Source organism: Eimeria necatrix, genomic scaffold (assembly GCF_000499385.1).
Source record: "Eimeria necatrix Houghton genomic scaffold, Enh_scaff39, whole genome shotgun sequence".
NCBI classification, from domain to species: Eukaryota; Apicomplexa; class Conoidasida; order Eucoccidiorida; family Eimeriidae; genus Eimeria; species Eimeria necatrix.
The window spans coordinates 74744-96612 of record NW_013654292.1 but is presented as its reverse complement, the minus strand read 5'-3'; the positions used below and the strand labels follow the sequence as shown (position 1 = coordinate 96612).

Here is a 21869-nt window from a genome sequence, read left to right as displayed (position 1 = left end):
CTAGTGAGAGTTACAGTATACACATTGCTCACACCCGCGGTAGAGTCGGTGGTTGAGTCATGTAGAAGCTGCAGCGACTGCTCTCAGGTTCCCAGAGGACCACGCCCGCTGTCGGCGAAGAGCAACAATGCAGCAACTGAGGCGCCTCAGCTTTTTCGATCGAAGTATTGTCGAGAAGGCCCGTTTCCCTGCTTCCTCGTGCAATGAATCGGCCATTTCCAGTGGCCAAGGATGCGCTGCGACCACGGATTTGCTCCCTCCTGCTCTGGTGCAGCAACATGGAGCACCGGCAGGTACGCCGCTGCGGATTGGCAACCATATTACATGCCAATGGTGGTTAAGGCTTCGTGTTCCTTCGGCCACCCAGGGGGGAAAAGCGGCAACAGCGGATAAGAATCTTATGGCCAGCCCTTTACTTTAATGAGTAATACGGCGAATTGCAACGTGTTGTGGCCGTATGTTGCAGGGCCCTCTCGTATGTCCCCATTACCGTCTTCCAACATAGTGTGTACTGCGGGAACAGATGATTGCCTATGGATGGGGGATGACACAGGCGTCTTGCACACGCTAGACCTAAACTTCCAGCTGAAGTCTCGGAAGAGCTTCGACATCTGTTTCGTTGCGATGCATGCGGCACTTCAAGCGAGCTGCATTGTATGCATCGGGTAGGTGTGTGCTGGTATCACCGGAGTAGACAGTGGGTGTCTTGGGTTTAATGTTAAGCTACATCTGACACGCTGGGGATGGTGTCGCTTTCTGCGATGTATAAACAGGCGAGATGCCCCTACTGATAAGCCAGGTAGCACAGGCGCTGCATTAGAGGGTTCAGGAGACGCTGAAGACGTACGGACTCGCCAAGGAATCTTGAAGTACAAATGCTACAGCACCAGCCAGGTAGACGGCAGGGGTAATCCTCTGTTACTGCGTGAGGCAGGGCTTTTCTCCAAGATTCCCGAGCAAATCTTGCTGTGCTCAGATATCAACCAGAATTTTACAATGCTGGCCGTAAGCCAATAGCAAAGCAGGTTGCGGAAGAAGAAAGCATCTTCAGCAGGCCTGGATGCGTCGCTTGTGCTAGTGTGGTGCCAGTGTATTATCAAAAAAATATCATGAAATCTGGGTTGCCTTTTAAAATGTTACTGATTTTGTAGCAGCGAATTTTGGGCGATATACGCTACAGGTTGGCACGGAAGGTGCGGGCATCTGTCTTTTCCGCGGCAATCTCCTCAGGGAGAAAACGTGTCGACTGCGACTAATGAAGTGAGGAATAACAGGCTACTATCCACGCGAACTGAGGAGCTTTGGAGGGGTGAAGCCAAAATATAAATGGCGCATTCATTAGCATTTGCGCTTTCATCGTGTTCTGCGACGTCTGCTGTTTTCCGATGTAATGCTGTGTGTACATCAAACTATGAGCTGTGGTATTTCAGAGAAAGCGACGAGACTGTCACGAGCGTTCGTTTCTTGGCTTCGCCAGCTGATGCAAAAGTCTACTACATGCTCGTCTGTTACACCACTTCAATAAAATGTTACTCCGTACCTCTGCGAGGGGAGCCGAAGGTTTGTTACGAATGCTTCCAGGAAGTATACGTCGGGACCTGTGCATGTGTTGATACTCCCTGAGAAAGATTGTTTTGAGGTTGCCGCACTGACTTTTTCTAGTTCGTGATCATACTAGTGCACTTTGTCGGCACTCTGGCCAAGACAAATGGCTAACTCGCACCTGCTTTCTATGCTTGCGAATTTTCTCGTGCTACTGTGTAGGTCTCGCACACAGACATTGTTCCAGCTGCGTCTCGTTTAGTCGTAAGCGTACTGCCTTCTCTCGGCACGTTTGTTGTGCATCACGACGAGGGGATCTTTTGCGTCGATCCAGATCAAGGCAAGCGGTGCACTTCCAGCCGATTCCTCACGCGCACAACGACATTGCTTGCACAATGTTGAGAGATATTGCTGCCGAAAATAAAGCAGTCTGCACGTTGTTGGGACTAACGCGCCGAAATTGTGGCTTTTGTTGGCGTGCAAGAATGTTTTCAGGTAACTTGTGGGCACTTCCAGCGGAAGGACGCTGCCACATCTTGGCCACCCACAGGTCCTATATAGTCTCCGTCACAACAGAACAAGCTCCTGTCGACGGCGAACTGACCAACGCGGGCTCGTCCGAAGGCTCGACCGAACCTTTTCCATTGTTGTCAAAAAATGCTGTGAGTGCTGGCTGTATGTGTTGTAAATGTGTAGTCTTCAGTTTGCAGCAATATCGATAGACCATCGAATCAGGAGTACTTTGTGCCCATAGAGCGTTTAGCATATTAAGGCTCTCATAAGCACGCCTTCTGCGTTGATGTTACCTCTCAGAAACACGAAACACTAACAATTCACCTGTGCTACCCTGACTTGCGACTCATAGCATACTCTTCGCAAATGCGGGGTGTTATGCACGTGGTCTCGGCAATGGTACGTGGCCCTCTGTAGAATTTTTTTCTCAAATAATTCCAAGTATTTTAGCCTTAAACATTGTAGCCATGCAAGCTAATGTTCATGTGCTGTGGCACTGATGGTGCGAACCGTGGACTGGACCTCGCCAAAATTACCTGTGCGCGCATATTCTGAGTTCCTGAGAAGGTGTGTGCGCCGCAGGACACCCTGTTCGTCATCGCTCGAGGGGGTTCAACTGATTGTAACGTGCTATTTGATGTGAAGGAGAAGAGTTTTGATGAGCGCCTGAGCATCCTGCTGCGGTAGGGGAGTTGGGAGCTCCAGTGGCCTAGGCACATGCTTGCAGCGGCAAGTGATTTCGTACTCAGGTTGCTGGAGTTAGCGCGCTGCGCTGTGTGATTGCACTCTTCAGGAAACGACTGTTTAATTGGGCCGCTGAAGTCGCAATTCAAGATCGTCAGCCTCAGCAAGTTTTGCAGGTAACTTGAGTACGCAAGTAACTGGCCATCAGCCACGGTTGGTAAATTTGTGGACTTGTTTGTACTTAGCGGCTTCGAGAGTTGGCAGGTCGTGATGTTGTCTTCCGTTAAGGGAGAACAACGTGTTTCAGAAGCCATATATTGAGGAGGCCGGCTGTTGGCTCGAATGAATATGCTGTAGGAAGTGTATCGGCTTCATGGAGACTGGCTGTACTCCAAGAACATGCCTGATAAAGCCGTAGAAATGTATATAAAGACGATTGGTGAGTGTTTCAGCAATTCTGAGCTGGATTTGTCAGTTCGAACCAAAAGGGCTTCAGAGTGGCTGTATATTTGCTCAACCCCTGTGTGAAAATGATTTAACAGGATTCCTGGAGCCGTCTGCGGTTATTCAGAAACTACTCGATGCCCAAGAATTGAGGCATCTTGCACTCTACTTGCTGCACCTACACCTAGCAGGCTGCGCCATGCAACAGCATACGCTTTTGTTCTTCAAGTGCACTTCCAGGTTGAAAGACGATTCGCTCCTCGCCAGTTTCCTGGAAGACCCGCGCATCAGCAAGACTTGCTGTCTCACGGTAGCACTTAACGAGTGTCGATTAAACGGTCAGTTGCAAGCACTACATACATTCAGTTTGTTTTCGGTGTTTTGTGGCGGGTGAGTTGGCATGTGTGTATTTAACGCATGGAATAGCGTATTTCATCAATTTCAAATATAAGGCACTCACCTTGGAATGTATGTTTTCTGCACTGTGCAGTCCACTGTCTGGCCGCTGGCGATGCGTACACCTGCACATTTTCAGCAGCAGGGATACCTAAGTAGACTTGAAAGCCGCATGCGAGCAATTTTCGCTCAGGAGACACGGAACTCGCTTGCAGAATTGCCAGTCGTCATGGATACCATGACGAGCACCTGTCGTTGCTGTTAGAAACTCAGTGAGCAACATGGCATTCTAGAGCAGATACAGATGAGAATGTTGCTAAGCCATGGCAACGTATTTTGCTGCAATGGCTAACATGGCCTCGGAAGTTATATAGTACTCCTGTCCGTTTTATCAATTCTCAGGGAATTTACAAAAGCCGTCGATCTCTTGAAGCAGGTTGATGCGCCAACTGCGTGCTCCCTCTTGCTAAAGCACGGCAGCACCCTCCTCAGGCACAGCGCAAGTGACGTGCTTCTCCTCTTGAGCCAGTTTATTAAGGACTACCATACCAGGTATGGGCAGCCAAGTTGCTCATGTTTCCAGCCTCGTAGTTAGCGGCGTCGCCCGTGTGCATGCCTTTTTCTTTCAATACAGTATGCCATTTGGTTTCAGCACGTGAGCTCTTATAGCTTCTTAGCACTTGTTCGTGTTTATTTCCCTTTTCGTATCATGCAGCGTCGAAGTTTTCATCCCGCTCTTTGTCGACGACTCTGATTTGCTTCTACTCTTTCTTTCGTTTTTACTGCATGGAGTATCGGTGGCGAGACGCTTAGTTCCGCAGCACGAAGCTCTTTGCAATAACTCAAGATTGAATGCGGCAATTGAGGAGGCGCGTGTGGCGATATCTGCCAATCCATCAATATTTGGGTGCACCGCATTTTCCTCACTTTTGGAGCTGCTTCTTCGTACGCCTGTACACGTTTTTCCCCCAGGGAGAGTTGCAGATGTTGTAGGATGTGAGACGGGCAGGAAGAGCTTACATTGAGTGCGAGGCTAGTTGCATCAATCTTGTGTTTCCAATTTCAATCGTTGTCTCCTTTCTTGTTCCATTATGAGGTTGCATACTCTAAGAGCTTTCGCTGCGCCATGCAGCGTGTTAGGCACACTGTATTGCCACCAAGAAAGAGATAGTTCCGTCGTGGCATGCAGCGGAAAATTTTGGGGTTGTATTGGATATTTCAGGTAAGTGGCATGCGTCACATCTTTCTCATCAAGGAGAAAGTGGAGGTTCAGACTGCCTGGAAGATGGCCATCGCGGTTTTCAAGGCACTGGTATTGAAGAAAAATCTTTGGAAATGTCGTCCTTGCGCACGGAAATACTTTTGAAAACTCTTAAGAGCCGATCAATGGTGAGTGCATTTTGGTCCTGGCATTTCCATTTGGGTCTGGGTAGTTTTACCTTGGCAGGGAGCATCCACTGCGTGCTTGCTGTTTGGATTTATCCAGACACATGAAGAACAATTCCGTTCAACTGTACTATGCACGATTTTTGGATTTGAAGAAGGAGTGGCACTTGAGTGCGAGAAGCGGGATGAGCTACAGCTTCCAGTTGCGTACTTCGAAGCCACCGATGACATTTCAAGCCTTCTTCGGTTCTGTATGAAGAATGGATCTAAGGCTCCCATACTGTGGACACAAACGTTGAACATACTTGCTTCGTGAGCCAACTCTTGGCCGGCTATAATGCTTGCTAGGGGGTTCCCCTCTCGTAGAAGGAGCGTTAAAAGGTTTGCAAACCCACCTTTGTCATATGCCTGTTTCAGTCGAAGAGGGACAGAGCGTCAAATCCGAGAAGTACTCATGCACATCGAGGTAATTTCTGGTTTCGTCAGTACTTGGGTAGATTCTTTTTGGAAGCGCGAAATCAGCAGGACCGGCTTGGTCTGCGTTGGGGAGCACTTGGCCCCTAGCTGTGTCGTTGCTTCGTATTTGCAGCGGTATCGCCTGCTACCACCGTTGACAGTTTTGGAGATTTTGCAGCAGAGCCCAGCAGTCACATTGGATGCTGTTAAGGTATGCGTGCCCAGTTTTGGATGGTCGCTGCCACGGGCGCGTCATAGGAGCCCAAAATTCGCAGCATCGTGTTTTAAAAATTATTAATTTGCCGGTGGCAACTCTTGATGAGAGCCTTGTCTTTCTCAGGATTACTTCCTGCGAGCGAGTGATGACCTCAGTGATCAATTGGAACACTCCCATGAGCTTTTGCAAAGTGATAGAGCGGAAGTTTCGCACATGGCTGAGGAAATTGAACGCTTCAGGAACCAAGGTGAAGCCCAAGTGGTAGTTACGCAGAACAATGCCTCTGTGCCTTAAGCTTTCAGCTGCATACACTGACGCAGACCTCGGGGGTTGCGTTAACGGTTGCGCTTACATCAAGCATAAAATAGGTGCAGCCGCAGACACTTCCAACCGTGTTAGCTTGTTGAAGCACTGGCTGTCACGCCTTTGCATGGGAATACATTGTCATATATACTTTGCTTCGATGCTGCAGCCCAAGTTTTCGAGTCAGAACGTTGCGACTTTTGCTTCCTTCCAATCGAGCTCCCTTCCATACACTTTCGCTGTGGTCACTCGTTCCACATCTACTGCTTGAGCAGCAACAGCGATAACAAAATGGGTGCAGCCCAAGCGTCCGGACTGTCTCAGTCTTCATACTTGTGTGCTATATGCACGCCTCAGTTCAACGCCAAACGGGTACAGCCAGGCATACACAGTACTTTTCGAAGCTGTCGCAGCCTATTCATTGGATCTGTCTTTGGCTGTGAGAATCCTTTTAAATTGTACGAAGCCCGCGTGTTATATTATTTTTCAGTTGCTGCTCACGCAAAGGGAGGCAGAGGCATGTAACACAGATGACTTCTTCAAATTTCTCCGAGGGTCAACAGATGGATTTGACTTTATACTGAGCTGTTTCGGCCGTGGCTTGTTTCCATCGCCACTGGTGAGCAGTGCCAAAGCTGATAGATTGGTCTGCGATTCAATTAGGACAGTGGCAGTCATTCATTAATGCTAAATTGTGGGAGTGGTTTTCTCTGCAGACAAAAATTGACCCCACCAAAGACCAGACAGGGCTAGATTCTTTAATTCGAAATTGTGCTTGCATGAAAGCAAGCAGAAAAGTAGATTTGCTTCCGGACAATTTTGAGCATCCGTTGCGCATTCCTGGGTGGTGGGGTCTGGACTCATCTCAAGACTTTCCAAGCATCTTCCCGCACCAGACAACCGACAAGCTGTGACTTCATGGAAGCAACTTCTGAAAAGTGGACGGTAGCTCCAACGTGCTGAACAAACTATGTATTTGCTGGAACTGTGCAACGTAAAAGACAGCAAATTACATTTGCTGTCAGGTTTCTTGCGCACATGTCTCCGAATCCTTTTTTATCAGAGGATTTCGCTAGACAAGCCTAAACGCTTGCCTTGGTGTACTGTACACATCAGGTAACGACTTGCTTTGCTGTCAACCGCAACGCTGTCGACTTTGTAGGGACGTTTCTCGTCTGTCTGTAGCATTACGACGCGATAACGAAGGAAATGTTGATCAGTTAATGGTCCCCTTACAGGGAGGGTTTAGAACGGCAGTGAAAAACACCGTAGCTGTGTAAGTTGCATGCTCACGATGGCTTGCATCCGCGATTTGGCGGCTTGTGCACGTGGGCTCTGTGCGTTGTGCACAGTACGCTGCATAATACTAAATGAGAATTGTGGCAGCAGACGAGTGGGCGGCTGCTCGGCTGTTCTCCTCGCTGGAGACAAATCTTCAGCAGCGAAGCGTCACCAGTTCGACCATCTTCACCGCTATGGAAGGAGAATCAATCAATCCTGTCGTCTGATGCTCCATTTTCACCACTCAGGACTGAGGCTGGGGTTGGGAAGTATTACGTTTGAAGGATCCAACTTGTGTCATTTCTTGTGTACCTCCGGGCACAAAACCCTGCTTTGCAAATTGTGAAGACAGCTGGCACACCAATGGGCTCATAACTGCAACGTTCTGGGCATTTCCTGACAGAATGTCGCTCATTGTGGTAGCGGGAATACCAGTGATGTCGGGGTCAGCCCATCCAGGAGGCACATGGCCACCAAAGAACTTTTCGAGACCAGAAACGTCACTTGTCATGATGCCGTTCGAGAGTGCCTTCACAAATTCTGGGGCTTCCATGTTAGGAAGGGGGACGAACTGATGGATTTCTATGGCGTGCAACTTGAAGGAAATCGGGTCAAGCTCGCCGCCGTATTCAGGGGGCTTATTCACTGCGCCGCGGTAAACAACAGTTGGTTCCAGCTCGTCAGACTGCTTATCCTTCTCATCTGGAACCCCTCCAAGCTCTGTAATCACACATGAAGCGTCAACACAAAGCAAAGCTATGGGCGTGCGTGCATCCTCAGACCGGACAAAACTGTGCCCAATACTTTGAGCGAGCCCTTTCGCTACAAGACGAAAGACCTTAAGACAGTCTTCACCACATGTTTCTCACCTGTTGGATTTGGCTGTGGTTCCCCAGCGTCAGCGGAACCTTGGTTCTGAAATGCGGCAGCGAAATCTGATGGCATGTTTTCGGGGTATCCGAACTTGCTGACTTGGGTCGGCGTCTCTGGCTCCTCCTTTTTTCCAGTCAGCCAGCTCCAGAAGCTGGGCTTTTTATCGCTTAAACGAGCGCCACTGCTCTTTGGCTTCTCAGACGCACCAACCTAAGAAAAGCACCCCGTGAACAGAACAGCGTCAACATATGCGTTGCGTATCGAGAGGAGGCTAGAGCATTGCTCACACTGAGCGCGCTCAAGATTTGCGTATAAAAGCGGGCATTGTTTGCACTGTTGGCATGGAGTCTCACCTGGGGAGTAGGCCGTGGAAAAACAGGGCCCGGCGTAAGCTGGGATAAAGTCGCCTGACGAACAGGACCATCAATGACGCTACTTCCTCTAAGAACGCGTTCCTCCGTGTTCTTCTGGAAATGCGTGGAAAAATCTTGATTGCCAGGATACTTCACGTTTGCTTCACTTAGGTGGGCAGAGCCTGGACCATTACAAGTAGAACACACTACAGACCCACTGATGCTCACACCCGTTGAGCGCTGAGCGCCGCGACTGCTCAATGGGGCTAAGAGAGAGCGACATTGTACCTGGGTAGAGCCGTTGTTGCTCGCTGCGGACCGCTGTTTCTACTGTTTTGATATGAGGCTCCTGGTGCACTTTCGTGCAACATGCTGACCAACCGCAGTACGGGTTCGACGTTTCAGGTTCATCTTGGACATAACGAGTCTCCGTGTACGGTACAATCAGAGGCGGGGGACAGTCAAGCTCCACGTCGAATTTTGGCACGTATTTGTATACTGGGACATCCTGGTACTTTTCCTTCCATTCATATTGCATCACCTCTACTTCCTTGACGACTTCTGTCACCTTGGGGACAATTTTTTCCTTGATGTCCACGACCACCTCCTTCTCCACATAAGTATCCTTGTATTCGATTTGGGGAACTTCTACCTCAATAACTTGTTGCTCACCCTCGTACTTAGGCACCGGCCTCGGCACTTCACGAATATCCCACTTGGGGACAAACTGTGGCGCATAGCCCACGTGGATTGGAACATCGACTTCTCTGCAGGAACATTCAGCAAACTGCGTCTTCCTTAAAGCTCCAAATAGTCTTCAATTGCTAGCACAAATATGTGTACTGCTGTTAGCGCGGAAACGGGAGGGAGAAACCTCACCTCTCTACGATTTTTTCGCTTTCAATGGCAACGTTCTTCTCGCCACATTCTACATGTACTTTGGGAACATCGTGGACGGCAGATTGGTTGTAAACTTTTGGAACAATGGAATCCTTGACTTCCACTTGGGGAACCTCTATGTACTTATCCCGTTTCTGGATTTCCTGATAGACAGGCACAGGGACGACCGGCTGGTCAGCCTGCAGGCGAATATGTGCGCGCTGCACCTGTTCAGCCTCGCAGCTGACAGCGTCGCAGGTGAGTGACCCGCAAAACGGCACAGTGCCGCATCCGGAGGCTTCTTGAGACATCTTCCTAGCTCCAAGAACGCCAAATGGTGTAACCTCAATAGGGATTTAGGACAGGCACGCTAAAATGAGTCCTAAGAACGCACGCAGGACACAGGACTCGAATGAAAATTCGTGATGAAATATGTCAGTTAAGACTTGCCAATCAGGCTTGCAGTTTCCTCGCGGTAAATGCATGGCCGTCTGTCGAACCAGCCAGTCGATGATACCCCGAGACGAGAGCACGAAGACAAACAGGAAGAGTCACACAAATCTTCCCACCATGAGAGTCATGCACACATAATCTAGAAACAGTCGGCTTGAACGGAAGCCTGCAGTTTATCACATTATGGTGGGATGGCATCCCGCTCGCGCGATGCCTCGCCAGTTGGATGAGACGGCGGGCACACATCTTTTCTGCATCCTGCATCCTTCTTGCAGCTTCCTTGGATATACTCCTCATATATAAACCAATTTACTATGCGAGATGACATGAAAAGGTATATGTATTTTCTGGAAATCCCCTGCAGGCCGAAAATTCTAAAACGTCGACGAAGGCTGAACTGCGGTGTCGGCGACGTGTTGGTTGTGCATAACCCACCGAGTTAACAATGATCTTCGACAAGAGTCTCTGATATTCCACCGCCTTCGAGGAAAAGTTCGTTTTTTCCCCTCAAAGAACAGTTTCTGTGAAGTCATGGAAGTGGCTCAGCCAGGCAGCGAGCTTACCCACAGCAAGCCAGGGCTTGACGAGCATCGGCGGCTGCGACGACGACCACCACCGAGCCCTTCTGAGTTTTCTTAGTCACAAGAGCTCACCACAGTAGTGATAACCCACACCACTCAAAATAATCGTTACTCAGGAGCTCAAAAAAGTCTCCATTCCCCTCAAACTCGACTTTAAATCGGCCTCCTGATGCAGCTTGCTTTATGCTCGTTAGCCACAGGGACTTGGTCAGGGAAGAGATCAAATTTTAGAGCCAAAGTTGCCACATCAGCAAGATACGTTGGAATAGAAGTGCTTGTAACTTTTAATTTTTAGTGGCTAGATATGGGGTTTGAGCAAACTGCAGTGGTTCAAGTCAGGTTGCTGCTGAGCTGCGGCTGTCCACGCCCACGACGGTTGAACCCCGAGGCGATCGCAACCTCCTGTCATGTCTCCCTGAAGAGAGCTCACTGATTCCAAACTTCAACCTTTTGCCATTTATAACACTTTTGGATATTTGGAAAGCCTAGGAAAGCTATTTTGAGCCCGTGAGTGCCCGCAGACTGCATCTACTTATCCCACTACAGCGCCGCTGCGCTCATCCCAGCTCACAGCGAATCCGAAGCTCACTTTGTTTCGCAAGTTTTCCTGCGCTATAAATACGTTTTACTGTTGCTATTCTGTCTTTTTTCAGCTGTTGTATCTCTATACAACAAGATGCCGACCACGGAAGTGACGCTGGTCCTAAGTGACTGGACCAAGGGCAACAATGGGAAGAAGTTTGAGCTACCCCATATACAGATGACCTCGCCTATAATTGAAGTGAAAAAGTCTGTAATTCAAGCTTTGGATGCCTCTGACTTGAAGCCAGAGTCCATACTACTGTTCATCGGTTCTCTCGTTTTACGGGACGACAAACTACTCAAGGATTACAACAAGTCTGGCAGGTCAAAGCTATCGGTAGATGTGTACGAACGTGTGGATCTAAATCTCAAGGTTAAAACTCTCCAGAGTGAGTGCTTCCTCCTCTGTGTAGGTTTTGGTCCTGCACCCCTCCCTGTCGGCGTTGGAAGCCAAGCCTACCTTTATGCCTGTCTGTGCTCTGTTTAGAAAACAAATTCCACGCAACTAGTTCTATGTGTCTGCAGACTGTGGAGCCGGAGCTTGCGTCTGCATTCCGATCTGGTCTTTCCTTTGTCGCCAGACAATAAATGTGACCATCGCCTCCCATGAAACAGTGGGCGACCTTAAACAAAGAGTTGCCGAGGAACTAGACGACCCGGACAGGTAAAGAAGGTCGCGAATCGTTATAGACGCATTTCTGTTTCCTGAATGCTGTTTATTGCGGCCCGTGAGTACGTTGTCAATGAGGTGCCTGCGACCGATTGTTTATTCCAGGTATAGCGCGGATAAGATCAGGCTCACATTTAACAACAACATGTTGTTTGACGACTCACAAGTCCTGAAGGACGCGGGGATGAAGAACAATAGTACCGTAACCATACTCGTTGATTGCTGTTACTGGGCAAAACCGCGCAAGCAGGCCAACCAGCCGGCTGGAGATGCCCCCCCGAAGGAAGAGAAAGAAGCAGAAGGCGAACAAGAACAGGCTGCAGTCGAAGGCTCCGCAGCAGATCCGTCAGTAGAGCAAGTTCAGGGGTCGGTGGAAGGTAATGGGGATGATCCCCAGAATAACACAGAGCAAGAAGCCGAGTCGAAGCCCGCACAGGCTTCAGAGTGATAGGCGTTTAGTAACCCGCGTATAAGCAGCAACATAGACGTCCCAACTGCGCACGCCTGCTACGTAAGCTTTGGAACAGGTGTTTTTCTGCAGCAGCGTAGAGCTCCTGCGTCCCATTTTTAGAGGTTTATCTGCAACGCAGCCCATCCTGTGTGCCTGTGTCCTTCATTTTTGCTCGCATTGCGAGCCTTGTGCTTCAAAGCAATGTTACACACTTCCACTTTTGGTCAGCACTTCAGAGACCAGAACAAAATGCAGATTCTTTGAGGTGCTCGTGGCTCATCTGCAGCACATTCTTTTCTGTGTGTCTCGTGCCCTCTATTTCTGCTTGCATTTGGAACCCTGTGCTTCGAAGCAATGCTGCGCACTTCCATCTCTAGGCAGCACTTCAGACTTTCTCAAAGACCAAAACTTAAGGCAGAAGCTCCATACTTCTGCGAGGCGTTCAAAAACTATTGAGAGATTGCCCCTACTCAATTGTGTATCAGCATCATTCCGCTTATTATTGCTTTGCCGTTTTCTTTAGCAAGCACAAGCAAGCCATTCAAGCCACTGTGGCCAGTTCCATCAAAAGAAGGATGGAGACTCATGGTAGGCTGGCACTGAGTTGCGGTGTTAAGACTGTTTCATGAGTAGTCCACACAGTCCAGCCGAAGGTACGGAACAAGTGGCAACTATTCGTCTGGCAAGTCTTCTTCGTCGCTTTCTTCTTCTGTTTCTGTTGTTTCTGTCGGCACATTCAATTCCCCCGAATCCGCTTCCATTCCTTCATTGGATGGGGTATATTCAGAGCTCTCTATTGCTTTGCCACTGGTTGCTACTTTTTCCGCCCGCTTGGATATTTCCATTGCTGCTTTAGTTACGGCCTGTTCCTCCGCCTGTGCGGCGGCCTCTTTTGCGAGTTTTTGGGTATCCAGCATAATGCGCTCTCCTAGAAGATGCGTATTCGTGGTGTCAGAGGTATTAGTTAGAACATCTCGTCCTTACCCGCAGGGTGCTCCGTGCCATTCACCTGTTGCGAAGCACGCTTTGTACGAGGATTTGGTTTGTGTTGGATGGCTAGCACTTGCCTTCACTCTGATCTTATGATTGGCATCGACAGAGAAATCGACATTCACCGCAGCGTTGGTGCCTTCTTCAGGCTTCTGCGGTGGCTGCTTGGAAGCAGGTGAAATACCTTTAAAATGTATGCTGAAAAGCTCCAACAACTAACAGGAGGAATGACTTCAAGCTGTGCTTCTGCCGCGTAGTGTAATGTAAAGCAAATTGCAGAATGTGGATGGCCAGAATAAACAGTACCTCGTTCAGCACCTTTAATGCTCGGCAGAGTCCCTGATATTCCAAAGCGTACTCTACCACAGAACAACCATACGCCAAAAACCGTCTTACCCTTAATGCCCATATGTCTACAGAACCACGCCTCAGTGAAAGCTGAGACCGTCACATGCACTAGATATGGCTCGTAAGGCCCCCATGCTGCAACAGCTCACCGTCGATCCAACTATCACGAGCACTTGGCGAAGTTGCACAGAGCACTTGCTCTGACGCTCTATAGTGAAATGCGAGACCTGAAACGGGAGCACGATTTTCATAACTGCAAGGAGTTGTGAAGTACAGACAGCCCCACAGTTGGGAGAATCTTCAGTTGCTTTGACAGGGAGTTCCACGCCTTCCCAAAAGTAAGTGCTGCTCAGAAGAAAAAGTGGTTGGTTGTAAATTGCGGCGACAGCAGAAGCTAGAAAGTGTCCAACTTTTTGAGCTCTTTGTTGTGGTACAAAGTGAGCGCCGATCCAGTGACTTGCGCCATGTTGCTAGTGGGGAATACTAGGGCGCACTGCGGAAGAGGCTGCGAAGAACTGACCTCGAATTATTGTGCAGAAGCTCGTCAGGCTGGAAAGAGCACGCAGGAGTATCAGTAGGCGAACAGCCACGCCAGCATTACAGACCACGGGCTTACATCAGGAACAAAGATCAGGGGCCCTATTTTCAGAATTTCACATTCTGCAGGGGGCGCCTATGAAGTGCTCAACTCGCAGAAACGGAGGGCGAATGCCCAGTCATACCTGGCAAAGAGCCTTCTTCACCGCTGGACAAAGACAGCCTAACAGCTTCCACCATCGACTTTATTCGCATCGCTTCACCTGCCGTTCAGCAGATATCTAGGATAGAGCAACCCATGAAGAGCAGCTAACATACGCTCCTCATTCTCAGCCTCGGCTTGCAGGAGAGCCGCTTGTTTCATGTTGTAGCTAAGCAATCAATGCACGTAAGGGTGCTACACTGTAAAGAACTCGTTCGTATCGGTGGCATACGCTCTCAATGTTGACACCTCCTCCGAAGTGCCCGTTGCAACTTCCTTCCCACCGTCAAATGGCCGCTCTGGAGGCCCCGCTCCACTACCTGGTATATTCGTTAAGTAGACTGTCGTGTATCTCAGAGAGGTAAGTCCTCACGTTTTGCAGCCGCCAATATCTGGGCAGCTGAGTGGCGTTTCCGTCGTGCCGACAAAAGCAGCTGGTCGTACCGGTCTGTATTCAACACCTGAACGCTTGCGTTTAGCCGGGCACTCTTAAGGCCAGTGCAAAAAAATAACCTCGAACTGAGCCCGGATATCATCGTGCCTATCAGTTAACGAATCCTCCGCTGCATCTGTCTGCACAGACAGGAAGCGCGAGTCACGGGAAACTGCCTTTGAAATCAGAAAAATTGCAGTTCTGTGATCCTCCGAAGCTCAAATTGCCTACTGATTTTCCGTGTGGCCTCATCTGCAAGCCAAATAGACCCATAATGCCTTGTGGGAAGCCGAGGTCAACGGTTGTTGCTGCACATAATGTTAGCGTCTGGTACCAGGACCATGCCCAGAGCTTGAGCATGATTTTAGCCGGTTGATGGCTGATCTCACACTGCTCGAACTAAGCAACGGATCAACGCATGCAGCTCCAAGAGAATTGTATATATATTAAAAAAATAGAGAAGTCCTCCTGTTACTTTGCACGGTAGTCCAATGATGCAGCCAACAGGATGACACCAGTGACGACCTTTCCAGTGTTAAATATCTGTTGTGCCACAAAAACAATTATATTTCACGTGAAAGATCATGATCCGTCTCAGGGATCTCGCAATTGTGAAGCAATGAGGCTGAAGGCGAATTCAAACGGATTGTGCCTCGCCATGTGGGGGTTTCTATCTTTGGTGCGGTTGTACACCCCAACACCCAGCGTGGGATGCATACCCCACTAAGTAAATAAACCATAGTCGAGGATTCTAAATGATTCAACAATTAGGCGAAATGCGTCATCCAATGATCCTGCTGCGCCTATTTCTGCATGATTCCCATGTCCGTCCGCAGTTTCAGTTACTCTTTCGTTCATGGAGATGACTATATCCGCGCGGTGCTCTGAATGGAACGTAGACAAAACACGCCGAAATGCCTACATAAACGGCATGAGGCAAGGCAATGAACTTTGACTCCTCATGGACTTGGATGCTCAAGACCCCATGACTACTCACGAGGAAACCCATTTACAGGTTGTACCGAATATAGCGAACCTGGGATTCGTACGATTGCCAGCCGCACCAGTACGTGGTCAGGCCTTGCAGCACGTTTCTTCTGAACTTGGAACTCCCCCTTAAGAAATGCAAGCGCGCTGTTGAACAAAAAAAAACCAAAGGCACACTCCTAGCAATGCCCAATTTGGCGGCTGCACTTTACTCGGCCTCTACAATCCAAACGAAATGCGTGAAGGTACGTGGCTGGTATCGTAGGACAAGGACAGCTTTTTTGAATGTTGCAATTTCTCTGGACATCCAGTTCCTTCAAGTTTTCTCACTGTCCTTGCATGGGGGGCTCTTCCTTGGGCACAATCGACGTATCCAAGATTCTTGAGGACAGAGAGGAGTTTTCAGCCATGAGGTCGTTGAAAAAGAACCTGTTACGATCCAAAGCTCCGCCCACAGAGCTGTACTACATGACATGAAGACGGGCGCGTACCGCGTATCGGCTAAGCAACATTGAGCGAACACTCTGCAGACAATGTCCCGAATGATGTTGCCTTCAACATGAGAAAAATGGGTCGACCCACTCGGCAGCCTGTGTGTCCGGCACCGGTTGATGTTCCAGTACCTCGATGATGACACTTATGCTCCCATCGTCGTTAACGAACGCCTCTTGCTGGTCAGGAACAATCATTATTTTGCTGCAGTCCAACAGCACGCCATTCGCAGGGTCTGTATTTTTGAGTAAGTTTTGGAATTTTCAGTAGACACCAGTTTGAGTATTCAGCAGTAGTCCTAGAGGCACACAGCTGCGCCAACTGAGGTGGAATGCCAGCTATATACTAGAAAAAGCCGCAGTAAACACACCTACCTCATGTCATCCAAAAATTCTGGAATGTCACAGGTCATTGCGCCCCCGAAAAGGGAGCGAATCCAACCGCCATCGCCCCCAGGCGCCGACATGTTTGCGTGGCAGTACGCGTCGTAAGGCGCCAAATTTTATACAATTCAGAAATTAAAATAGAGCTTATTTGGGAAGATAAGGTGTGAAGACGGCTCTTCGAGTTACGTTGCAACACCTCTGGGGTTTACCGTGCGCTACTTGGCATGCCAGCGGTCAGAGAAACTGGAAGAGAAAGCAGCCGTAACAGAGATGACGCTAAAACTGCATTGATAACAAGCAAAAGCATTAGAATGGAAATTCAAGCAATAATACCAACTGAGGCCCTGAGATCATCAGCACACGGTTGGAGGTTCCCCATTGCACGATGGGCGCGCTTCGCTGTCCTCTCTTCTGCTCGTATACCTGTCATGAGCAGCTTACTGCAAGTCGATTCCCAAATAAGCGAAAGTTATTTTGTTCTGCAATTGCACGCTGTCTGCCTGAATGAGCAGTGGGCCCAGCTGTCTCTTTGGGGACTGAACCGCGGTTACAACTCCAGTATGGGCATGTTTGGTCTCGATAGCTACTAAATTTCCTGCACTGCCAGTTTCTCTGAATGTCCCACGAGCCTCAGGGCATTCTTGCTTGCTCTAGTTTGTTGCAGTTTTCCCCGCTGCAGTCGTTGCGCTGCCTCCCTCGAGCTGAATGCTGGATGTTGCAGGGGTTCTAACAGTGTTACGGACGTTTTCGTAGTACTGATTCCGTGCATGAGGATCCATACACCCAGTTGGATCTTTTTGAGCTGTTTTGCACAGCTTGTTAGCCTGGAATTTTCTTTTTTTTCGCCAGCTTCGTTGGCATGTCAAGGTCCGTTTTTTGACGTTAGTGGGCTTTAGAGGCTAAAAGCCAAATCTCCAGCTTCCCTGTTCTCCTGCTTTCTTCCATTGAGTTATTCTTTCCATTTTTGTTCGAGATTCAACGCGAATTTGCTTGCATTCTCACATAATTCCAGCAGCCCACGCCCGCGAGAAGAAATTGAACCAAAAATTCTTGTCAAGCAAAAGCAACCAATCTCACGAGTTGTTCGTTCGGCGCCTTCGCATGACGATTCATGTGACCGTACCCCTAATGGACTGAGTAGAAGAACGAGGTGAAGGCTAGGTTGGGCGTTTAACAATGAATACCAGCTGGAAGTATTTGTCAGGTGCCCAGTTCCGTGGGGTTAAGACAGTGTGCCATATAGCTTCCCCCATATGCAACTGTTTTTTCTCTCTTCCTACCAACTAAGCTCCCCTACGAAAAATATAGAGACGGTGTGGTCGGTCACTAGAGGCAGTGCTTCGAAGCTAACACCTCGCCCAAGTTCACTGCTTTTTTATTGAGGAACAGGTGAAGCCTTCTTTTCCATTTCCTGTTCACAGTTTGTTCTCTAGTAGCAAGCTTCTTATTCTTTTACAGTTTTGCAGTCCAAAGACAAACTGGTTTTTATTTTGAGAGCGCTCTTGACGTTAGTAAGGTCCTACCTAACTTAGAGGAAAGTTAGACAGAACAATACTGAGATGCTGAACAGCAGATCTCCAAATCAGCCGCAGAACAGCTTTTTGGCCTTTACCACAGGTATGCGCCTTTCTACGAAGAGTAAGCCTCACTTATGATTGTCGAGTAAGCAGCTGATTGCCTTCACTTTTAGTAAGGCAGGAAAGCTTTCTTTTAACAGGCTTTGTCTAAGCATCTCCACTTGGTCTTGTGTGTTTAGAAAGAGGCAAAAGTGAAAAGTCACTTAATGCAAACTAGAAGAATATCACCAAAAGGTGTTGTTATGCAAAACACTTTCGGTCTTGCCCAAAGCTGAAGGTATCCATCTACGACTCTGCAGAAGCACACGGTGGGTGATCCTTAGTGAAGAAACAGCAGCCGATTGCATCAGAAAACGGCAGAACAGGGTAGGTATCTTCCAACGGGTAGGTGAGTTCCTATTAGTTGTTTGAACATATTCTGCTCTTACGCCAAGAAAAGATTACCGTAGAATCGGTCAGTGCCGTTGCCCGAGCGGCAGCAGTGCTGGTTTGTGTAGGGAGAGTCTGTAGCCTCCAGTAATAATTGCCGGTTTGGCCTTTTGTACTGAAGCCTTGAGGAGTGATTTCTTTTTAATTTTGCTTTGCCAAGACTGGCACAGGAATCAAAGCTTGATTTTACCTTTTTTAGTGCTGATGCGGCGTTGGCTGCCCTTGTTTGACTAACGCCTACCCCGCTGGATTGGAAACTGCAGTGCACAGGCACTATAACGGTTCCCTGGTGCGCCTATAGTGAGCCTACAGTGACCTGTTCCGCGGAAAGAACAGGAAAGAATGCGACATCAGTATTGATCAGGCGAAATTAGGCTATATATACAGCGACTAGCCACTGGAGCCAGCTACCTATGAGCGCCAGCCCGCTAGGACCGCCAACCGGATACGAGCGCCAGCCGTTTACTAAGGTTTTGGGGCTGACTCAGTTGCCGAGACACCGATCCCACTTAAGGGGTTGAAACCAGACGTCAGGTCTTTCATAGTCTCCCTTTCACGGAAAAAGGGACTAGAAATATGACTTGTGCCTAACTATGCGGATTGGCCCTAAGTGTACAAGTAGAATTAAATATCACGCAGAAGGAGTTACTCTTGAGGTGATAAGGCTTACTGGACTCTGCAGCTAGGCCTAGGGTTTGGGCCTGGAAAAGGCACCGGAGTTGCAGCGAAAAAGCCAGCGAAAAAGCCCCAAGCAACAAAGGAGAAGTATTGGGAGGAAACAGAAGTAACCCTTTAAATTAGGACCTGCAGTAATTGTGTTTTCCATTCAGTGCTCGAACGGTGAATGCAGCGAGTTTAGAAAAGCGTAAGCCGACGTCACCAAAACAGGAGACACGAAGGAACCAGGCCTGACGCAGCTCACCACAGACCTGGCACTCCTCAGGTCTCCAGCAACCCTCTAGTGGGCATATTTGCTTCTGTAGTGTATTTGCCCACAGTAGCGCTTTTCCCCCCTATCCACAGAAATCTCCGGTCTCCATGAGCCTTGCTATGTAGCATCAGCAGGCCCCTCCGTGACATGACGCAGCAAGGATTCAAAAGACTCTCTTTATGAAGTAAAGTGTTCTCCCTAGCCCCTATCAAATTCGACCTTCGCTGACTAGACACTTCGAGACCTCGACTCTCCTCCTCTGCTCTGGCACGGCAGACAGTTCCCTAAAAGAGGTCCTATGGGCCTTCTACTAGCAAAATCGTAGAACATGCACAGTGATAGACAGAAAAAACAACAACTTATATCAAGAGGGTTGGAATGTACCTGCACCACACCGCTGGCCACTGGCGGCTCCCATCAGGTCCCCAGCTGAAACATTTTGCCTCTCACGGGATAGCGCAACTGCCATCCATACCTCCCAGGCAGGCAACCACCGTGAAAGCTGCTTTTTCTTGAGAATAGAAGGCTATTCGGAAACGAAAAATAGGTCGGAAAGAGCGAGAGAACTAGCGCGACGCCTTGATTTACCGAGTCCCCCCAAAGCGTCGATGGGCATGAATTCTCCTGATTTTCATATTGGGAATGTGAGGAGGTGGCTCTATCCTCTCGATGATCACTGCAAAAGCTGGGCGCAGCGTATAATGAGCGAAATAAGATTGAGGCGACTGAGGTGTAACGTCGGTATGGCCTCGCCGTAGTTTTCGCTCTACTGAAGTACCCATTATATATATCTCTTGATAAAGCCGCTCAGTGACAGTTTCCAGGCCTTGTAGCTAGGTTAAAAAAAAGTCTTTTCCTACTAATTATTTCTATTGAGCATACCAAAGCACATACTCTAGAATATAGTACACTGAATTCCTTATCTGGCATTGTAGTGCTCTGCACTAGAGCACCACTCGTAAATAGCTGTGTGAGCTGCTATCCAGTGTTCAACGGCTTACTTGAAAGAACGCTTAGCTTTCGCTTGACGGGAAAATACTATCTCCACAGTAAAAACTGCGTGCCTACTCTTAGTCAGGGGCTTCTTGCCTGGACTCAAGGGCAGAGAGTACACAGGCATAGGACTTTCTGAAGACTATGCTACCCATGTGTAAGTCCATTTACGTCTCTACTCAGCGTTCACCTAATTGAGTTTGTGCAAAAGCCTTGAGGAAGAAACTGTGGGGATACTGACTTTAAATGTGAAACCATTGTTCATCGTTCATATCGACACTCAACGAAGGCGCCTGTTTCCAGAAAATAGCATTCTCTCCTTCAAGCAAAAAGTATGCTGCAGCCGTGTTAGTAGCCTCACTTATTGCTGCTGCCCTAGAAATATCTCATTTTTCTGTTGCTGTTCTGATATTCTATTTCTGCCTGCAACTGCACTATATTCTCTTTTACGAAGAATAATGGCCGCTACAGTATAAGCTTTACCTGCCTGCTCTTCTATGTTGGCTGCATACACCACTAGAAAATCGAAAGCAGGCGTACGCAGCTTTTTCGCCAGCATAAAGCACAGCATCGACAACTGACTTCAAGCCTCAGCCTTCCTTGTAAGATTCTTGTATACATCAGCACATAAGCATATAAATGATGTACAGTATATATCTCAGCCAGCCACGGCGCAGCCTAAGAGTCAGGGCTCGTCCGTTACAATACAGTAGCCTTCCTTTTATTGCTTTTCTTTCGAGTACTAGGTTGTGCAAAACGCTGGCGGCCTTTGCTCCTGAGTTCATCTTGGTGATTATCTGGAAATGTATTCACGTGTGAACAGCTTTCAAAAGGGTAGCTAAGAATTTTTTTCCGACCGAATTGTAGGAGTGGGGGGGAGGAAAACATTGCCCTGATGTCCGGCACCCGAGCCACTACCTTCTTCAGCCTCTTGTTTGTACCAGTATCAAGCGGCCCAGTTTCAAAGGCCACCACTGCCTTGCTCGTTGGTGGAGCAGAGGAATGCGCTCTTCTACCAAGCAAAGCTACCGTCCCACGTCTGCATTTGAAGCCTGAAAGCCTAGTTGAAGGGAACGCTAAAGCGTCTCCGAAGGCTTCAGTTTTAGCGAGGAATAGTTGCCTAATCATGTACTGCCTGACAAGCAGGTGAGGGATTATAGATATTTTAGCATAGCCCGAAGCGGCTTCGAAGGGCTTCGTTAGAATGTTTCTGATCCATGATATCACATATTCATGATTTATTACGATCATCCTCTTTTTCTCCATCCATGCCCAACCACAGTAGTAACAAGTGTCAGGATGTGGTGCTGCTGTGATTGTGGTGGAAACATGTCCTCTAGCTGGTGTGTAACGACGAAAGTAATTTTGTGCTTTTATTGACACAAATGCTTCATGAGAGTGTAGCCGATAGTAGTTTTATAGGAGAGGATGACGGAGTCCTGTATTCTTGCCGCTAAGCTACCGGAGATACTTAAACAGGGCGATTAAATGCAAAGATTA

The 21869-nt window shown here is 48.5% G+C and overlaps 5 protein-coding genes across 5 annotated transcripts; 2 read left to right on the top strand and 3 right to left on the bottom strand.

Moving 5' to 3' along the window:
• Window positions 1-127: 127 nt before the first annotated feature.
• ENH_00050480 (hypothetical protein, conserved) lies at window positions 128-6855 on the top strand (the record flags this gene model as incomplete). The annotated part of the gene is made up of 23 exons (XM_013581270.1): window positions 128-293; window positions 467-665; window positions 774-1005; window positions 1181-1260; window positions 1431-1560; window positions 1765-1939; window positions 2038-2204; window positions 2356-2454; window positions 2638-2738; window positions 2849-2915; window positions 3097-3178; window positions 3282-3521; window positions 3773-3851; window positions 3982-4131; window positions 4295-4524; window positions 4802-4968; window positions 5066-5277; window positions 5383-5431; window positions 5555-5632; window positions 5762-5885; window positions 6111-6313; window positions 6432-6560; window positions 6658-6855. The coding sequence occupies 23 exons, from the start codon at window positions 128-130 to the stop codon at window positions 6853-6855; spliced, it is 3357 nt and encodes a 1118-aa protein (XP_013436724.1).
• A 611-nt stretch (window positions 6856-7466) lies between these two features.
• Window positions 7467-9638, bottom strand: ENH_00050470 (Articulin family protein, related; the record flags this gene model as incomplete). Its single annotated transcript, XM_013581269.1, has 5 exons — window positions 7467-7942; window positions 8092-8305; window positions 8449-8630; window positions 8737-9215; window positions 9328-9638. The coding sequence occupies 5 exons, from the start codon at window positions 9636-9638 to the stop codon at window positions 7467-7469; spliced, it is 1662 nt and encodes a 553-aa protein (XP_013436723.1).
• A 1399-nt stretch (window positions 9639-11037) lies between these two features.
• On the top strand, window positions 11038-12061 carry ENH_00050460 (ubiquitin, putative; the record flags this gene model as incomplete). Its single annotated transcript, XM_013581268.1, has 3 exons — window positions 11038-11332; window positions 11469-11607; window positions 11719-12061. 3 exons carry the CDS (start codon window positions 11038-11040, stop codon window positions 12059-12061), a joined length of 777 nt encoding a protein of 258 aa, XP_013436722.1.
• Window positions 12062-12735: 674 nt separating this feature from the next.
• On the bottom strand, window positions 12736-12981 carry ENH_00050450 (hypothetical protein, conserved; the record flags this gene model as incomplete). Its single annotated transcript, XM_013581267.1, has 1 exon — window positions 12736-12981. One exon carries the CDS (start codon window positions 12979-12981, stop codon window positions 12736-12738), a length of 246 nt encoding a protein of 81 aa, XP_013436721.1.
• Window positions 12982-15297: 2316 nt separating this feature from the next.
• Window positions 15298-16519, bottom strand: ENH_00050440 (mog1 protein, putative; the record flags this gene model as incomplete). The annotated part of the gene is made up of 5 exons (XM_013581266.1): window positions 15298-15458; window positions 15611-15708; window positions 15892-15990; window positions 16144-16257; window positions 16428-16519. The coding sequence occupies 5 exons, from the start codon at window positions 16517-16519 to the stop codon at window positions 15298-15300; spliced, it is 564 nt and encodes a 187-aa protein (XP_013436720.1).
• Window positions 16520-21869: the final 5350 nt, after the last annotated feature.